The sequence below is a fragment of the Scyliorhinus torazame genome, chromosome 7 (genome assembly GCF_047496885.1).
Source record: "Scyliorhinus torazame isolate Kashiwa2021f chromosome 7, sScyTor2.1, whole genome shotgun sequence".
In the NCBI taxonomy this organism is placed as follows: domain Eukaryota; kingdom Metazoa; phylum Chordata; class Chondrichthyes; order Carcharhiniformes; family Scyliorhinidae; genus Scyliorhinus; species Scyliorhinus torazame.
Window position 1 is genome coordinate 291,688,047 of NC_092713.1, and position 20,955 is coordinate 291,709,001.

Consider the following 20,955-nt stretch of genomic DNA (forward strand, 5'->3'; position numbering starts at 1 on the left):
GCCATTACCTCTTGGGGTCGAAGCCATATATAAAGGGCACCAGGACAACCATTGACTCACCGCAGGCCAGGAGCTCCACACTACTCCTTCAGAGTCCTTGCAGCCGCAGCTCATCTTAGACGGCTGGTAGACACATGCAACCAAATCTTTGGACACACCTTAACCCTAAACCTCCAGCATTGCCTTCCATTCAATTCTAGATACACCCGTGGTTGGGCCAGTGCTCGCCACGGCAGTGGACGTTGTTTGCCAGCATCTTGATCTTCTTGAGGCGCCACTGCTTCTTGCCGCTCAGGCCCTTGCTCCTCCTGACCTTGTGCCAACCTACAATGGGCCCTCCTTTTCCTCATCTGGATTGGAGCCAGTACCAAGGCAGCAATCTGCAACCTGCATCATTGATGCCTCAATGGATCTTTGAAAAGGTTGAAGTGATAAATGTAGGCAGCATCTCCTTTACAGGTTTACTCCATCTAAAAGCTAGCAGGTATGTTTGTAAAAATGATGGGTGTCACATTCCAAAATCAGTCCATTATATTCTAGTGTCCCCCCCCCCCCCCCCCCCCCCCCCCCACCATTCCTGCAATCCTTGAACCTCCCCCGGTTACCCTGGACCCTTTAACATTCCACCTCCATGTGCCTTCCCTCCCCTAGAGCTGACACCCGTTGCCGTCCCCATGCTCACCCTGAACCTGCCCACTCCCACTATCTGTGCCACCTGTCCAATCTGCCTCTGTGACATCAGCCCCCACTCCTTCACCTACCAAACCCTTGCCCTGGGACAGCCACGCTACTGCATCTTACTCCAGATCTGGCTGTGACTGTTCCCTCTTGTTACCAGAGCACTGAGTTCAACCCCAGGACCCCACCATCGACATCATTGACCCTGCCCTCTCTCTGCCCTCAGCACCTGGTATTATCTGCAACAGTATTCCTGAAGAGAATTACCAGCATTACACTCATACCCTGCGTGTCTGAGGTCTCTGTTGCAGGAGCCACTGATACATGTATTGCTCCCTGTTAGTCATAGAGGTGAGCAGCACAGAAAAGGCCCTTTGGCCCATCGCTTCTGCGCTGGTCAATAATCAACCACCTAACTATTCTAATCCCATTTTCCAGCACTTGGTCCATAGCCTTGTATGCCTTAGCATTGCAAGTGCACATGTCAATACTTCTTCAATGTTATGGGGGCCTTTGCCTCCACCACTCTTTCAGGCAGTGAGTTCCAGACTCCAACCACCCTCTGGGTGAAAAGATTGTTTCCTCACATCCCCTCTAAACCTCCTGCTGCTTACCTTAAATCTATGCTCCCTGGTCACCACCCCTGCTATTTCCCCCCTTGCCTCACTCAATAGCCTGGATTACATTTCATCTGGTCCTGGATATTTGTCTATTTTAAACATGCTAGACCACTCAGAACTTCCTCCCTGCCTATGTTAGTTTCTTTACTTTTACCACAGTCCTTCTGCCTGATTTCTATACCCACACCGGCCCTTTCACTAGTGATCACCAACACAAAGTATTCATTTGGAATCCTACCTGCATCCTCCGGCAGAAATTTTCATGATCCAAGTGACATTGATTGAAGCAATGAACGTGACTAACGTAACATAAGCCTTTACTATTGGAGAGCATACTAATTTCTGCAAGTCTTCCATTCCATTGACCTCCATCGTACTGTTGCTTTGATGTTTCAGAATCAGCTCTCCACTTATTTTTTTTTTTAAATATGTTTTATTGAAATTTTTTTCCCAAACAACAATTTTTCCCCTCTTACAAAGCAAACGCAACAATAACAATACAGAAATTTTTAACAATACACAAGTAACAAAACCCCTTTATCTTTGACCTAAACTAAACTAAACCCCACCCCCCCCCCCCCTCCCCCCTCTCCCCCCTTCCCCCTGGGTTGCTGCTGCTGGTCATCTGTCTTCCCTCTAACGTCCCCCTAGGTAGTCGAGAAATGGCTGCCACCGCCTGGTGAACCCTTGAGCCGATCCTCTCAGGGCAAACTTTATCTGCTCCAGTTTAATGAACCCCGCCATATCATTTACCCAGGCCTCCAGTCCGGGGGGTTTCGCCTCCTTCCACATGAGTAGGATCCTGCGCCGGGCTACTAGGGACGCAAAGGCCACAACGTCGGCCTCTTTCGCCTCCTGCACTCCCGGCTCTTCCGCAACTCCAAATAGAGCTAACCCCCAGCCTAGTTTGACCCGGGCCTTCACCACCCGCAAAATCACTCCCGTCACAACCTTCCAATACCCTTCCACTGCCGGGCACGCCCAAAACATATGTGTGTGGTTTGCCGGGCTCCCGCCACACCTTCCACATTTGTCCTCCACTCCAAAGAACCTGCTCAATCTTGCTCCCGTTATATGTGCTCTATGTAGCACCTTAAATTGAATCAGGCTAAGCCTGGCGCATGAGGAAGAGGAATTTACCCTGCTTAGGGCATCAGCCCACATACCCTCCTCTATCTCCTCCCCTAGTTCTTCTTCCCACTTTCCTTTTAGCTCGCCCACCGACTCCTCCCCCTCTTCCCTCATCTCTCGGTAAATCTCTGACACCTTGCCCTCTCCGACCCACACCCCTGAAAGCACCCTGTCCTGTATCCCCTGTGTCGGGAGCAACGGAAATTCCCTCACCTGTTGTCTAGTAAACGCCCTCACCTGCATATATCTCAAGAAATTTCCCCGGGGCAACTTATACTTTTCCTCCAATGCTCCCAAGCTCGCAAAAGTCCCATCTATAAATAAATCTCCCACCCTCCTAATTCCCAACTGGTACCAGCTCTGAAATCCTCCATCCATTCTTCCTGGGGCGAACCTATGGTTGTTCCTGATTGGGGACCCCACCAGGGCTCCCCGCACCCCTCTCTGTCGCCTCCACTGTCCCCAGATATTCAATGTTTGCCGCCACCACCGGGTTCGTGGTAAACTTTTTAGGTGAGATCGGTAGCGGCGCCGTCACCAGCGCCTCTAAACTCGTCCCTTTACAGGACTTTCTCTCCAGTCTTTTCCACGCCGCTCCCTCACCCTCCATCATCCATTTACGTATCATTGCCACATTGGCGGCCCAATAGTAATCGCCCAAGTTCGGTAGTGCCAATCCTCCTCTGTCCCTACTACGCTGAAGGAACCCCCTCCTTACTCTCGGAACTTTCCCTGCCCACACGAAGCTCGTGATGCTCCTGTCTATTTTATTAAAAAAGGTCTTGGTGATTAGTATAGGGAGACATTGAAATACAAATAAGAACCTCGGGAGGACCATCATCTTAATTGCTTGCACCCTGCCCGCCAGCGATAGAGGCTGCATGTCCCACCTCTTGAAGTCCTCCTCCATTTGTTCGACCAACCGTATCAGATTAAGTCTGTGCAAGGTTCCCCAGCTCCTAGCGATCTGAATCCCCAGGTATCGGAAGTTTCTTTCCACTTTCCGTAGAGGCAAGCCTTCTATCTCTCTACTCTGGTCCCCTGGATGTATCACAAATAATTCACTCTTCCCCATGTTTAGCCTATACCCCGAGAAATCCCCGAACCCCCTCAAAATTCGCATAACCTCTATCATCCCCCCCGCTGGGTCCGACACGTATAACAATAGGTCATCCGCGTATAACGAGACTCTGTGTTCTTCTCCCCCTCTAATCACCCCTCTCCATTTCCTGGAGTCTCTCAACGCCATGGCCAGAGGTTCAATTGCCAACGCGAACAACAATGGAGACAGCGGGCATCCCTGTCTTGTTCCCCTATATAGTCGGAAATACTCCGATCTATGTCGACCTGTAACTACGCTTGCCGTTGGAGCCCCATAAAGAAGTCTAACCCAGCTAATAAACCCGTTCCCAAACCCAAACCTCCTTAACACTTCCCATAAATACTCCCACTCCACCCTATCAAATGCCTTCTCTGCGTCCATTGCCGCCACTATCTCTGCCTCCCCCTCCACTGGGGGCATCATTATCACCCCTAATAGTCGTCGCACGTTAACATTCAGTTGTCTCCCTTTTACGAACCCTGTCTGGTCTTCGTGCACCACCCCCGGGACACAGTCCTCTATCCGCGATGCCAGTACCTTTGCCAACAATTTGGCGTCCACGTTCAATAATGAAATGGGTCTATAGGACCCGCACTGCAACGGATCTTTATCCCTCTTCAAAATTAACGATATCGTCGCCTCCGACATCGTCGGGGGTAGAGTCCCCCCTTTCCTGGCCTCATTGAACGTCCTCACCATCAACGGGGCCAACAAGTCCACATATTTTCTGTAATACTCCACCGGGAACCCGTCTGGTCCTGGGGCCTTCCCTGCTTGCATGCTTCCCAGTCCCTTAATAACCTCGTCCACCCCAATCGGTGCCCCCAGGCCTACCACCCCCCGCTCCTCCACTTTCGGGAACCTCAATTGGTCCAGGAACTGCCGCATCCCCTCCTCTCCCTCTGGGGGTTGAGACCTATACAGTTCCTCATAGAAGGTCTTGAACACCTCATTTATCTTTCCTGCCCTTCGCACCGTGTCTCCCCTTTCGTCTCTAATTCCTCCTATCTCCCTCGCTGCTGCCCTCTTTCGCAATTGATGAGCCAACAGGCGACTAGCCTTTTCCCCATATTCATACCTCCTCCCCTGTGCCTTCCTCCACAGTACCTCCGCCTTTCTGGTGGTCAGAAGGTCAAATTCCGTCTGGAGTCGTCTCCTCTCCCTGTACAATTCCTCCTCCAGGATCTCTGCAAATTCCCTATCCACCCTTAAAATCTCCCCCAGTAATCTTTCCCTTTCCTTGGCCTCTGTTTTCCTTTTGTGGGCCCCAATGGAGATCAGCTCTCCTCTGACCACCGCTTTTAGTGCTTCCCATACCACTCCCACAGGGACCTCGCCATCGTCATTGACCTCCAGGTATCTCTCAATACACCCCCGCACTCTTGCACACACTCCCTCATCCGCCATCAGTCCCACATCTAATCGCCAGAGTGTTCTCTGCTCCCTTTCCTCTCCTAATTCCAGGTCCACCCAATGTGGGGCATGATCCGAAACCGCTATGGCTGAGTACTCAGCTTCTTCCACCCTAGAGATCAACGACCTTCCCAAAACAAACAAATCTATCCGGGAGTACACTTTATGGACATGGGAGAAAAAGGAAAACTCCCTAGCCCTAGGTCAGCTCTCCACTTATGTAGCATGTTGAAACATGTCTTTCAAATGCTACCTTTGTCTGAGAAGAAAGTAAGTATGCATTCCAGGAGATAAATATTAAAGAAGTGAAAGCTACACCCCAGAATATGGATTGTTAGGCAAAGTGAATCACAAAATGAAATAGCTTGTTAGCTGCAGACACTGAATTAATGAGATTCCTTTGAGATGTAGCAAATGAGCTGCCTCAGCTGCAACTCACCATGCATCTTTTATAGCCTGTAGTTCTCCTTATGCAATATCCTCATTATTTATCCTTTGTACATTTGTATCATGTTAGTGAATAAACAATAGAGTTTCCAGAAATAATTCATCAACTTATGTCTGACAGTTACCATCTCCTTGGATTGGCATTGATGTGACTGTACGATAAATATCTTGTAACCTATATAGCATTCGTGTAAATCAGCAGTCTGCATATTGCAAAGTAATTATCCTTCGGACCCATAGAATTATTGATTAGGGAAGTTGTGACTCAAACTAATAAAAGTAACAGTACCTTCCTACTGTTAAACTTTTCTTTAACTTGGACACTTTCTCCTTGACAAGCTTCTATGCACTTAAAATGTGACATATTGTATAAACATTGCCAGGATTGTCCCCTATATCTGACACTGAACTTATCTACTAGACATCCTTGAAACCTGTAAATGTTCCTCCTGTGCTTCCTCCAATGTCAATTATGATCTGCAGAATGTCGTTAATGACATAATGGGGCTGGTTTAGCTCAGTGGGCTAGACAGCTGGATCGTGATGCAGAACAAGGCCAGCAGCCACGTACCAGCTGATAATTCTGAATTCTCCCTCTGTGTACCCGAACAGGCGCTGGAATGTGGTGACTTGGGGCTTCATTGCAGTGTTAATGTAAGCCTACTTGTGACAATAAAGGTTATTTATTTATTTATTTTATAAACCTGACCCGCCTGTGTCTTACTGCCTTCATTGCTCTTCAAACCTGCTCAATTCACACATTATTTATTTACTGTTAGCTATTTCTCATCCTTATGGCCAAAGAATGATTAAACACTTTAATATAGAACAGAGCAGTCTGCCGTTTATGCTAATGTGTCAGGTTTCAAAGAACGCTTGCCAATTAAAGTTGCACAGAACTGGCAGTCCAGTTTGGACAAAAGAAATCTGGGGCGTCATTCTCCGACCCCCCACCGGGTCGGAGAATGGCCGTTGGCCGCCGTGAATCTCGCCCCCGCCCCCGCCGAAGTCTCCGGTACCGGAGATTGGGCGGGGGCGGGAATCGGGCCGCGCCGGTTGGCGGGACCCCCCGCTCGATTCTCCGGCCCGGATGGGCCGAAGTCCCGCCCAGAAATTGCCTGTCCCGCCGGCGTAAATCAAAGCTGGTATTTACCGGCGGGACCAGGCGGCGTGGGCGGGCTCTAGGGTCCTGGGGGGGGCGCTGGGCGATCTGACCCTGGAGGGTGCCCCCACGGTGGCCTGGCCCGCGATCGGGGCCCACCGATCCGCGGGCGGGCCTGTGCCATGGGGGCACTCTTTCCCTTCCGCCTCCGCCACGGCCTCCACCATGGCGGAGGCGGAAGAGACTCTCCCCACTGCGCATGCGCGGGAAACTGTCGGCGGCCGCTGACGCTCCCGCGCATGCGCCGCATTTCCGCGCCAGCTGGCGGGGCACCAAACGCCATTTCCGCCAGCTGGCGGGGCAACAAACGCCATTTCCGCCAGCTGGCGGGGCGGAAATCCCTCCGGCGCCGGCCTAGCCCCTCAATGTTGGGGCTCGGCCCCCAAAGATGCGGAGCATTCCGCACCTTTGGGCCGGCACGATGCCCGTCTGATTGACGCCGTTTTTGGCGCCAGTCGGCGGACATCGCGCCGTTGGGGGAGAATTTCGCCCCTTGAGTTACAACCAGTTCTCATTTAACACGTTCAGAGTAAATGAGACATCAAAATTAAGCTTCTGGATTCAGTGATGATCCATTGCAGATGAAACAATGGACAGAGTGTTCCCATCATGGCCTTGGTGGGCTGGGTGGCAGGCAGGAGCGGAGAATCTAGCGAGAGCCAAAAAGCCAGAAACTCGCTGGCATAAAATCACATTGCAATTATCGCAATGGCGGTTTATTGGCAGGTCAATCTTCCTGCTGGCTGATGGCGTGAACCCCATTTTCATCCATTCGCACCTCATGAATGCTCATTAAAGTAGCTGCGGGCAGGTGTCCCGTCAAGCCTTCCAATCTTGCTTCACGCCAGCGCGAAATTATATCAGTCTGAAACCCGATGGGTGCACAAGGCAGACTTTGAGTTGAGTGCAATAAAAGCTTTCTGCCACCGTGCTGCGCTAATCCTGATGCACTGTCCACCACTCTGCCGGGGCAGGCGGGTTCCTGTCCTCCAACCCCATGCCGAGCTGGTCTTCATTGACAGCACCGTACTGCTGAATTGATGGACTCTCCAGTGTCACCAAGTCAGACCAGTACAGAGCCTGGGGTTTGGGAGCACAGGAGTCTCCTTGCCCTGGTGCCACACACCAATGTCGATCAGGACAGCACCGCGCTGCTGGACTCACGGACCCACCGCAACGAAGGTCTGAAGTTTGACCAGGGGGTGGAATGCGAGTTGAGAGTGGGATCTGATGAAGATAAAGGGGGGAAATCTGTAAGGAGGACTGTGCAAGAATTGGGAGGGAAGGGCGAGGGCGCACAATGGCAGGCAGAGGGGCAAGGAGGAGGATAAAGAAGACGGAAAATGGAAGGATGAGGGAAGACTGAGAGGAGGGAAATTGGACCCTGAAAAGCTCAGAAACAAGGATTACCACATGGTTAACTGGAAGAGGATGTACAAAGACTTCAGATGCGGTGGGTAAAGTCCCAAGTGAGGCATGGGCACTCTTGAGGTTTAGGAGGGGTGGGGGGGACACGTGAATGAATCAAGGAATAGACTTCTTCAGGTTGCTAGTCTTTTCCCTCTGGATGGCTGACATCCTGCACGTTCTGGTAAATACAGGTGGGCTGGAGAGAATGACATGAATGTGATGGACTGGTATTTAAATAGGGCACCGGAACCTTTGAACCTGCCAGCTGATGGGCAGACGAATCAGCTGCAGGCCTACCCAGAGATTCGGAGGGGAACCTGACTGTGCAGAATTTATTAGGTTCCAAGCACAGAATCCGGCAGCATGAAAGACGCCACCAGAGCCACACTCCCACCAACCACTCAGTCTGAAAAGCGGAAAATTCCAGCCAATAAATAGAAACTCAGGTGAATGCTTTCTGATGGGAAACTAGTCGATGCCATATTCAAAGTGAAAAGCCTAGTCATTTTATTTGTTTCGTCTGATTTGTTTCCAATCTCATGTGGTTGTTATTTTAGTTAAAAGCCATATGGTGTTTGGGACATACTTTGTGCCAGCTCTCACACTTATCTTCCTCTTGTTCCCCTACCAATAAGATTGTGTTGTGCATAGCCCCACCCACGTCTGCTTGATCTTCCCATAGTATTTTCATCACATCATTCTATCCAACACTGTCAGAGGATATCCTGTAGGCTGCCCTGCTCTTCTTAATCTTCTTACAGTTCATTACCTGTTCACTGAGTCCCAGGTACATACATTTGTACAGTATGTTCACTTACTCATTCCCGGTGTGAATATTTTACAGTGGTATATTTCATTGTATAGTATTTGCCTTTAATGATCTTGACATTCCTTTAACCAACCAACAACTTAATCATCGTAATCCATGGATTCAGTAAGAAATGCTCCAGTATTTTCCACTGCCATGAGAAAGATATGATTTGACCAAATTGTAAATGCTTAACAGTGAAATGGCTACCAGTGCTGAATCTTCAAGTCTTCAAATTAAATGGGCTCCATTCCCCCAAATGTCTAAGATTTCCCTCCCTCACTGAGTCACCCTCTGGGATTTCCCTCTATAGCTGTTCTCTACTGGATAAAAGCAAATTACTGCTGATGCTGGAATCTGAAACCAAAAGAGAAAATGCTGGAAAATCTCAGCAGGTCTGGCAGCATCTGTAGGGAGAGAAAAGAGCTAACGTTTCGAGTTCAGGGTCTGGGTGATCGCTTTGCTGAGCACCTTCGGTCTGTGTGCATTCAGAACCTCGGCCTTCCCGTTTGCCATTTTAACACAAAACCCTGCTCCCATGCCCACATGTCTGTCCTTGGCCTGCTGCAATGTTCCAGTGAAGCTCAACGCAAACTGGAGGAATAGCATCTCATCTTCCGGTTGGACATGCTACAGCCTTCCGGCCTGAACATCGAATTCAACAACTTCAGATGATTAGCTCTACCCACCTCAACCTCTTTGTTTTCATTCCATTTCATTTAGACTGTCTTTTATATTTTATTTCTTTCTTGCCTTTCTTTATATATATATTTCCTCCCCTATCTTGTCCCTCATCTCCTGACCTTTTCTCCCCTTTGTTTCCCACATCCCCCCTAAATCTGTCACAGCTTACCATCTGATTTTAGTTTCTCTTCTGTTTGGCCTTTCACACCTTTTATTTTCTCTGTGGGTTGCTATTAGCACTCTTTTCCTTTGGTTTCTGTGTCTATTAGCATTATTTTCCTTTGGTTTCTGTGGCTATTAGCACTCTTTTCCCTTAGTTTCTGTGGCTATGACTCATCTTTCATTCCCCCACCCCACAGTATAAATATCTCCCACTTTCTATGTCTTTTAGCTTTGACAAAGGGTCATCTGGACTCGAAACATTAGCTCTTTTCTCTGTCTACAAATGCTGCCACACCTGCTGAGATTTTCCAGCATTTTCTCTTTTGGTAGCTATTCTCTACACTGTTTCCAGCCTTTCATTGTCTTGTAAAAATAACTTTTCCCCTGAATTTTCTTTTAAAGCTCCCCTTCCTGTTATGACCAAGCAATATTCCATTTTCTCTAAATCCTTTATTTTCTTTTACATCCAATGCAAGTTAGTTTCAGAGTCCCCTTCCACAGCACTACATAATCTTCAGTCCATTCTTCCATGCATTGCATGTTTTTTAGTGCCCCATATATGCACTCCATGTCTGCTTCAAACTGTTCTTCTAACCAGTCCATGTGCATTTCGCCCCTCTTCTTATCTACTTCAAACCATATCTGCGCTTTCTATCAGACTCCTTCAAACTCTTTCATCCTTAATCTCTGTGTCAACCTCATCTGGATGTTTACTCCCTCTCTTCCATATTGCCTACCTATTTCTTAATTGCTACAGCCTCCTGGCATCGTTCCTGCAATAATAGTGAATACTTTGGGAATATTCTATGATTTTGCGGTGGGAGTTAAGCACTCCATTCTCTTTATACTACAAATGATCATTGAATCCTGTCCCAGCTTTGTAATGTTCTCTGTATGCACGGATGTTGGTGTCTTTGTGGTTGAAGTGATCAGAGAACATACGGCTTTGTAAATGAACAAAACTGCTTATTAACTAACTAAAACACTAAAGGGTTTCTATGATATCTACTATGATTACAGTTGAAGACTATGGCTAAATGCAAACAACTATGATTAACTAGTATTAATTACTATTGACTAAGGAGCTACTCGATATGACTGCAATCCACATTCTGCCTCACATCTGGCTGTGTTCCAGTAACGCTCTCCTGTCGCCATGCCAACTGTGGTCATATGCTAGAATACGTTCTGCCTTACATGTGTCTGTGTTCCAGCAACTTTCTCCTGTCGCCACACCATCTGTGGTCGGATGCTAGAATTGTAATCTATGCATACAGGTACTATTGTTTATATACAGTTTGGATATTATATTATCTACAAGGATGATAGTTCACATATCATCACAAGTTTAGCAAAGGGAACAAGCTAAGAGGACACTTGAGGCAGTTATCAAAGGAAACTTGGGGAGTGGAAAAATGGTTGGTGCATTTAAGCAGTCTTTCACTCTCATTTGCTGTGAACTGTTGCTCTCCTTCTGAGCTCATATAAACAGCTCTATTTTTCTCTCTCCTCCTGCAGGATTATCGGCTAAATATTTTCCTACGCCAGCAATGGAATGATCCGCGGCTAGCTTACAGCGAGTTTCCTGATGACTCGTTGGATCTGGATCCATCTATGTTGGATTCAATTTGGAAACCAGATTTATTCTTTGCTAACGAGAAAGGTGCACATTTTCACGAAATTACCACAGACAACAAACTACTGCGAATTTTTAAGAATGGTAACGTCCTCTACAGTATCAGGTACGTGACAGTCATATGTAACTGGATGAGGAGAGTACGTAGTAGGCTATTAAATGAGGGGTGATCATGGAGTATCCATCATAGAGTACACACACAGTATTGGGTTCAACACCGGTATATGATGCTGGGTAAGGACGTATTTTAAAAAAGAATTGCATTTATTTGGCGCTATTCTTGACATCTCAAAACATTCAAAGACAATGAAGTACTTTTGAAATGTAGTCACTGTTATAATATAGGCAATGCATCAGCCAATTTGCGCACAGCAAACTCCCTCAGGCAGTGATGTGATATTGACCAAACAACCTGTTGATTGAGCGATAAATATTGCACAAGAACCCGGGATTAATTTTGCTGCTTTCCATGAAAAGGTACCATGGGATCTTATCCATCTAGGCTTGATGGCAGCAATATCTCACCTCCAGCACTTTTCTCAGTACTGCACTGGAGTGCCGATCTTGATTTTTTTCTGCTCAAGTCCTGGAATGGGACTTAAACCCAGAGACTCAGAAGCAAAAGTGCTACCAGCTGAGTCACTGGTGACATTGCATCAGTGAATCAGGAAAGGGACTTGCAGGCAGTGTAGGATATCTGACATCTCACCAGCATCGAATAATATTTACATTGTTGTGAGTTTTGCGAAGAATACAAATATCACATCAGGCAGGAGGCAGATATAAAATCATGAATTGAGAAGCAGATAAGCAGTACGGAATGTAGCATTGATTAAACATTCCTGTACAATGTTGAGTACGTGTCTGGAAGCATGTCTTTTAGACCAAAGACAATTGGAGGTTCTTTTATTCATCGTGCCATCAATCTTTACTGATATAAATCGGTTTATATTTGAATGAGTCACAAGTCACCCTGGAAATTGGTACTGCTATCTTGCTTTCATTGTACCAGTCTCAGAGCAGAAGCAATGGTCAGTGCACAAATCCAATTTACAATGCAAGCTGGACTTGAACATTTCCCAGTAACAAAAGGCTTTTTGTTCTGTAATTGTAATCTTCTGGTAATTTTAATCTTCTGTTACTGTTGTTTTCAGGAGTTAGTCTCCTTCATATCCCCTTGTTATATGCATATATCTTTGCTCACAGGACAGTGAAACTCCAGTCGTAGTGTCGCACAGATGAGGGTGCAGCCATTTCCCACACATTACAAATGTCATACCGCAGTGTATGCCAAATTTTGAAACTTAAGCAGACCATTTAGGAGCACTCTAAATCAATTTGGGGTTATATGGCACCCCATGTTATGTGGATACCTCATATGCACATTCTCACACAGTACAGCTCAAAAATCAGATCGACGATGTGATTTACAAGCTATGTTATCGTTGTTCTGTTAATGTACATCCAAAACTACTTCACATCCACGTCTGAGAGGAGGACAGCTTGGTAAATTTCAAATAATTGTAGCATTTATTTATGGTACATATGAAAATAAATACACATTTTTAAGATTTGGATAAAAATTGAGTTGAGAAGGTTTTACTTGAGGAAACATGGGGCATATCTTCCAGTCTGCAGATCGTCAGAGACCAGGCCTACAACCAAAGATGTGCGTCAGCACCCTGAGGGAAGTTTGATGTGTGGAGCCCCTTGGGAATTCCCCAGAAAGTTTCAACTGCTGAATTCCCCTGCTTCCCAGGACCCTCCACAAATATCTCCAACTCTGAGTTTGAGTCCAAAGCCTTGGGACATTTCTGTGGTAGTCACTCAGGAAATGTTAGACAGATTAAAACCTAGCCTAACATATAGGTGATTACTCAATTTGTCCTCCCAATCAACTGTCATGACTACCTCCCAGCCCCCCGACCCGACTTGACTACCCACCCGACCTGACTACCCTCCCAACCACTCACTCCTTCCTACTCCAACCGGACTACACCTTAACCCAACTACACCCAACCCCCACGCAAATACTCTCCCGACCACCCAACTACACCCCAAAGGGAGCCAAATATACCCCCCCCGACTCAGTTACTCACTCATCCCACCTATTCACTTGCCCACCTGACCTGCTTAACCACTGTGCAACTCACCCCCTACCTACATTAACCACTTACCCCTTACCAATCTCCTGCACCACGCCACTTACCCACCTCACCACTCACCTATCTACCCATCCACTCACTCGCCCATTCATCCACTCACACATTCGCTGACATTCAAACTGGACCCTCCTTACCAAATGGCAACTAGTGCTGTAAAATTCCGGGCCGCAGTTTTGGGATCCTGAATAAAAACCTACAATATGCAAGAGACTACATGCATCTCAAAGGGGGAACCTGGGCTCATGCCGAGCGATAATTGTGCGCGTCTTCTTGGGAATTATTTTGAATCAATTCCTTTCTAATCCTAAGACTTGCTGGAGATTTATTAGTTTGTTACCTGTGTCCTACAGCTTTATATGTTCATAAATAATCTGCTTTCATCTCCAGCTGCCGGGATACTATCAGTATAACCCAAGAGTCAGGTCGCTATCTGACTGCTGAGCACATGAAGCTAAGAAGTATAAGACCCTCTACAGGAAGACCGTTCACACCATTTCAGCTTTGTAGCAGCTAAAGTTTAAGATCAGTCCAGCATGAAGCTGGGGTTGAAAAGTGCAGCTGCTGCTCTGCTTCCCAATTCCTCCTAACATTTAAAAATAATCACTGGGTGAGCCAATATTTAAGCCTATGTCCTCAGCGTGGACTCCTGCTTTGCATTCCGCATATAACTGGGGCCTATATTAACCATTTCTGCGCACAAACTTGTCTTCATTTTGCCAACACAAATGAGTTCAATTCCCTTCAAAGCTCTGTACCCCGAAGCAATTTCTTTTTGAATATTTTCCAACACAGCAAATGGTTTTCACCAATGACCTTTGCAAGCTGAAGAATAACTTCTGCTGGCCTGTAGTCAAATGCCCTTGATATGCGTGCCAGAATTTGATTAGCCATATTGGCAACAGATGGCTAGATGCAATTGACTGGATGCTTTCAGTGAATGATCATAAATCACGTAAAAAGATTCCATATTTTCACACTTTATCTTGTAGACATCAATATGGACCAAATGCATTGTAAATATTTAGTGTTATAATTTCAGAGGAAAATGTTAGCACAGTAGGTATGTTACTGGAGGCTCGCAGATCTGTAGAAATTAGTTAAAATCCCGCCAGCAGCTGGAGAATTTAAATTCAGTTAATTAAGTAAATACATCTGAAATATCAAGACAGCCAGCAGTAATGTTGACAGTGTAATACTCAGATTGTTGTAACAGTCTATCTGGTCCACAAAAGTCCTTCAGGGAAGGGAACCGAACACAGGACGAGAGTGTGGTCAACACTTAGTTGCCTTCAGAAATTACCTAGCCAGCATGTAAATTGTACCAAATCACTACAATAAGAATAAAATCGGACAACCAGCCCAGCATCAACTTAAGCATCAGATTTTAATTGAGGAAGAGCCCAGTCGACCCTGCGCCTGGAGACTTCTTCCAAAATTGGGACGCTGATCTACCTATTAGTTATGCAACAGCCTAACATGGATGTTCTCACAGAATGTGACCGACTTCCCAGACTCGTCCATGACCATCACCTTTTCTGGACAGGTTCTGTCTAACTGGTGGTGACGTGGTGGTTTACAATCAAGAAGGGGTGGCCTTTGGAGTTCTCAACATTGATTTGGACCCCACAAAGCCCATGGTTTCAGACCAATCATGGGAATGGAAACCTCCTGATTGCTAACACCTCAGATGATGAATCTGTACACCTCCACGTTGAACACTATTTGGATGAAGCTCTGAGTACAACAAAGGAACAGAATGTGCTTGGTAGGGGACTCCAATGTCTGTCCCTAAAAGTGGTTTTGTAGCTTCATGAGCTGGCTGAGTCCTGGAGGGCATATCTTCTACATTGGCCGGGGGCATTTGAGGAGAGAACCAAGTGTAGGATGCTGGGAGCCACCCGGCACCCCTAATAATGAGATGCCAACCTTGTGAAACTGCAATTCAGGATCTCATACATGCTAGAAAGCAGAAAGATCATGCAACAGACAGAGCTAAGTGATCACATCAACAATGGATCAAATCAAAGCTCTGAAAACCTAGTCATTTATGGTGACAGACAATGAAACAAGTAACGGGAAGAGGAGGTTGGATGAATACCCCATTCTTACTAATGGTGGAACACAGCATGCGAGTGCAAAAAACAAGGCTGAAGTGGTTGCAACCAGCTTCAGTCTGAAGTGCCGAGTGGATGATATATCCTTCTGAGGCCCTCACCATTAGAGAAATCAGTAATCAGTCAATTTGATTCACTTTTGTGATATCAAGGAACAGCTGAGTGCACTGGCTACCACATCCTGGCTGTAGTGCAGTGGACTTATGTCTATGCGTCCCTAGCCAAGCTATTCCAATTAAGATACAACACCTAACAGTGGGCAATTGTCCAGATATGCCCTGTCCAGAAAAAGCAGGACAAATGCAATTTTCATCAGCCTACTCTCACTCGGTAGCAAAAGAAAGGAAGGAGGTTATTGACACTGCTATCAAATGGCTCCTACTCAGCAATAGTATGATCACCGAGGCTTAGCCTGTGTTGTGCAAGAACCGCCCAGCTCCAGATCCCATTTTAGGTTTGGTCTAAACTTAGGCAAATGAGCCAAAATTTAGTGGTGACGTGATAGTGGCTGCACTTATCATCACGGCAACATTTGACCCTGTGTGACATTAAGGAGTCCTGGCAAAATTTAATTGTATGGGCATCAGGGGCACCTAGCACAAAGGAAGGTGGTGGTGATGTGAGACGACAATAATCTCAGCTCAAGAACATAGCTGCAAGAGTTCCTCAGGGTGGTGTGCCAGGCCTAAACATCTTCAACTGCTTCACCGATTCTCTTCCCTCCATCAAGGTCAGAAATGTTCACTGGTGATTGTTCCACGTTCCATTTGATTTGTAACTCCTCATCTACTGCCCATATGCAGCACGTTGTGAGCAACATTTAGGCTTGGGCTGATAAGTGGCAAGAAACATTCGCACAAATGTTCTTCTACAATAAAAGATAATCAAACTACCATCCCTTGACACCCAGTCACATTATCATCACCAAATCTCCTACCAATCAGCATCTAGAGTCGACATAGATCAAGAACTTAACTGGACCAGCCACATGAATACTGTGACAAGAGAAGGTCAAAAGTTGAGTATTCTGGAGTTAGTGACACATCTCCTGATTCCCCAAAACCCCTCCGCTACCTACAAGGTACAAGTCAGGAGTGTAATAGAACACTGTCCACTTGTTTGGAGGATTACAGCTCCTACAGCCCTCATGGAGCTCAACACCAATGAGGGCAAAAGCAGTCTACTTGAAACATTCACTCCCCTGTTCATTGGTGCATCGTGGCTGCAGAGTGAAAGCTGCAACAACTTGTCAAAGCTTCCTCGCCAGCACTCCTAACTCGTGACCTCCACTGCCTGGAAGGAAAAGGGCATCCAGTGCATGACACCATCACCATCTTCAAGACACCCAACAGGTTACACATCAGCCTAGCTTGGAAATATTTTGCAGTTCCTTTACGGGACAGTGTCAAAATCATAGAACTCCCTCCCTAACATTGGGGGAGTACCTTCACCACATGGACTAAAGACGTTGAAGAAAGTGGCTCACCACTGCATTCCCTAAGGCAGTTAGGGATAAGCAATTAGGACTGGCCTCGCCAGTGAGAACCACATTCCATGAATTACTAAAAAGAAAGTGTTAATATAGATGGTGCCTTTAATGTGCTGGTTCATATGCGGGAAAGGAGAAAGAATGACAATACTTTGTAATTGAAAGGGAATCATAGTTGCCTATGGAACAATGATAGATACAACTAACAGTGGGGTCATGACATTGATTATGAGATTATTGCATTAAACAATGGCAGACTGAGAAATTATTCTCACTGCCCCTGTGCTAGATAGTACACAAAGATGTGATCACTTACAGTAGGCAGTTGATTGCACTATTGTTTGTAGCAGTGATCACAGTGATTGGTAAAAAAAGGAACTCAGTGGGGAATGATTAAATCATTGGAAAGGAGAAATTAATGCATTAGCTAGTGGGGGAATTAACAGCAATGGTCATGGGGAGAGCGCTCAAAGTAGCTGGCGTGACATGACCACAATAAGTGCAGAGAAGATGGAATTATCACAGTAACCAGCTCTATGCCACACATTCATCAGTTTAAGTTACAATCAACCATAGATCAATTTACCATCTGCTGTTTTGATTAAGAAGTACAGATAACTTTACTTTCTCACTATCATCAATGCAGAGCACAGTAAAGATTCCATTGGTCTGTGTAATTGCCTCAGCATTCTACGATAACCTAGTACTATCATCTAGAAATAATTGTAGAAATAACTTGAAGTGTAGTGTTCATCCGAATGGATTAGAGAATTGTCCAACATTACACATTTGAAGAATGTTGCATTCACTTATGTCATTACCTTTAGCTCAGTGAATTTGACAGTTAAGATTTAGTTTCAAATGTGTAGGATGAGGTTAGTCCCAAGTCATACAGAGCTTAGGCCACTTAAATTGACCTCTGTACCCAATGTAAAAATAATTCTTTACTTCTTATCAGGTTAACACTGAGCCTTGCCTGTCCCATGGATTTGAAGAATTTCCCAATGGATGTGCAAACATGTATAATGCAACTTGAAAGCTGTAAGTATCTTTTATTTATTAGCTCATTTTTGGATATCAAGGTCAAAAATTAACAATCAAAAACAGTGATTTTTCTCAATACACGCCTTAATAGATGTCTGTCACTTGACTATTGCTAACTCCTACACTCTGAACTTAAAAGCCCTTTGCGAAATGTATCATTTTGGTTTATTGCACGTGACCAAAATTTATTGGTAATATTGCTGTATTGCATTTTTATATTCTGGAGTAGTTCAGTTTTGCGGTAGGTCTGGGATGATTGAGGCCAAAATTATTTCTAGGATGTTCTCTACCATGTCTCTTCCAGACCATTTTCCCTTTGTGTAGGGCAGGCCCAATTGCAAAAAATGGGTTCAGCCACATGCAGAACTCAAGAGTGAATTAGTGACATCTTCCAAGCTTCCACCCTTTTTTCTGTTTAAATGCTGGTGCCAAGATTGCTAGGCATATTGCACTCAAATTTCAGGTACTTAGGTGTGTACAAAATGATTTGATTGACAAGGGGCCTGTGCAATTGTTCTCAAAGCAATGTCAATGGCCAAGAACAACTTCAAAAACTTTTGAGAAAAGACATTGGCGACTTGAGGTAAACCTCACAGCAGGCCCCTGAAGCCTCCTCGAGTAGGTCGGTGCAATTTGATGCAACACATCAGTGGAGGTTAGGAATGCCTCCTCCAACATGTAACTGACCCAAGGTCAGAAAGTCAACTGAGTTTAGGAATTATTTCCCAAGCACAACTCTCTCCCCCTTGCCCCAATGAGGAAATGTTGGCCTATGCACACTTTCAAACTATAAAAGAGTTAACTTAACTTGTGCTTGCACCTTCTTACTGCTCTTCACATCTTTTCACCCTTTATCTGTTAATGATATGTTTACTGTTGTTATGGGCCAGGGTTTAGAAAACTCCAAAGTATATCATGGAGTTCCCCTGACCCACAACTATTTATAGATTTTGGTTATGAGGAGCACAAGGGCCTACCTTTCAGGTATTATTCAACAAAAGGCCTGAAGCACTTTTAAACAAAGCAAAGTTTATTCTACGAATTCAATTAACATTTTATAAACACACACCGTAAGCATTTTTTATCAACTACAAACATAAATTTGCCACACAGCTGCAGTTCCCTCTCTCTATATATATATATATATACAACCCTTAACAACTTCCCTTTCTGCTGTTTCAACTTGATAATGACATCCAATAAAACTAGGAAAAACCTTTTAACAAAACAATAGGTTTGAATTCTTGACAGAAAACAGTTATCGCTTTTAAATTATCAAGAGATCTGGACATCTTTTAACGTGCAGAGAGAGAAGAGAAGCCTTCTTTTTCTGAATCCAGCTTCCAACAGTGTAAACCGAAAGTGAAACTCAGAGCCACAGCCCAGCTCCCAGCTCAAACCGAAAGTAAAACCCAGAGCCACAGCCCAGTTCCACCCACACAATGACATCACTGAAGCCATGTCATAATGCAAACATTTCTGAAAGGGACACTGGCATGACATTGTGTTGTGAAGAATACACAGATGATGGGAATGGTTTGATTAAGGACTGGGTCACATATAAAAAGAATCCTCTTCGCCTGGTGGACACCGCGGGGCCTTATCGACCCTTTCAATTACGTTTTGGTTAAAGTTTTAATTTTCATTTGTGATTTATTTTTGTGTAAGGCAGTATCCCTTTAAGGGGCTGCTCCTTTAATTTGTCCTTTATCTTGCTTGATTTAGTTTAACTGGTTAATGATTGTCTTTCAAAATAGGAATATAAAGTGAGTCCCTGGCTTGGTGGGAACATTTTGATTTTTAACAGTATCAAAATACAAAGGACAATACAATGAGGGTGCCAATCACTTGGCACCAAGGGCACACTCACCCCACGCACCCCCACTCTCCCCCCGACCTACATCAGCAGAAAAGTTACCAGCCCAGCCCACCAGAAAGGCTGCTCCAACACAGAGCACAGTGGAGGAAAGAGAAAAACATTCCACCCCTCCCAAGAAAGGCACAGTTCAGTCCAGAACAAGTCCCGCACATTTTAAACAAACCCAAATATGGAGCAATCACTGAAGGTAAACACAAACGGGACAAGGAGACGTCTGGCCTGGTGGCCACTGTGGGGCAGAGGTGTTTCATTGACCCATTTAATCACATTTTGTTTTGAAGTGCTTTGCAAGTCTGCCTCATTACACATCACCATATGCAGAATTGCCTGTTCCCTAATGGGCTCTGTCATAAGCTGCTCCAAGAAACCATCCTGCAGAAATTCCACAGATTCTTTTACTTGGGATCCACTACCAACTGATTTTCCCAGTCCATCTGCATATTGAAGTCCCCCATTATTATTGTAATATTGCCTTTCTTATATTCCTTTTCTATCACCTGATTTATTTTCTGCCCCACATCTTGACTACTGCTAGGGGGCCTGCACATAACTCCCATCAGGGTCTTTTTTTTCCTTTGCGATTCCTTGACTCTACCCACACAGATTCTATGGCCAGGATTCTCCAATCCCGTGACAAGTTGTGGCACGGCACCAACCACTCCGGCATTAACAGTCCCTGATAATGAGGAATGGTCCCCATTCTCGGGGGCTAGGTCAGCGCTGGAGTGGTCCGCGCAGCTCCAGCCGGCGCGGAACGGCCGGCGCAAGTTCGCACATGCGCACTGCGGCCAGCGTGATTCCGCGCATGCGTGGTTCCCTTCTCCGCCCTGGCCCCTGGGCAATATGGTGGAGCCCTACAGGGGCCCGGCACGGAGGAACATAGGCCCCCACAGATCCAGCCCACCGGCGGAACAGTAGGCCCCGATCGCGGGCCAGGCCACCGTGGAGGCCCGCCCCCCCTCATGGTCGGATGACCCCCCCCTCCCCCCCCCCCCCCCCCCCCAGGAAGGC

General features: G+C 46.0%; 1 protein-coding gene across 3 annotated transcripts in view; it reads left to right on the forward strand.

Annotated features, from left to right (window-relative positions):
- The window catches only part of LOC140427091 (glycine receptor subunit alphaZ1), a 212,357-nt gene that overhangs the window by 84,355 nt on the left and 107,047 nt on the right, over positions 1 to 20,955 (forward strand). For all 3 annotated transcript variants that reach the window (XM_072512600.1, XM_072512601.1, XM_072512599.1), the window contains exons 4-5: positions 11,136 to 11,359; positions 17,980 to 18,062. In XM_072512600.1, coding sequence (XP_072368701.1) covers positions 11,136 to 11,359; positions 17,980 to 18,062 — 307 coding nt within the window. The remainder of the gene's footprint in view (positions 1 to 11,135; positions 11,360 to 17,979; positions 18,063 to 20,955) is intronic.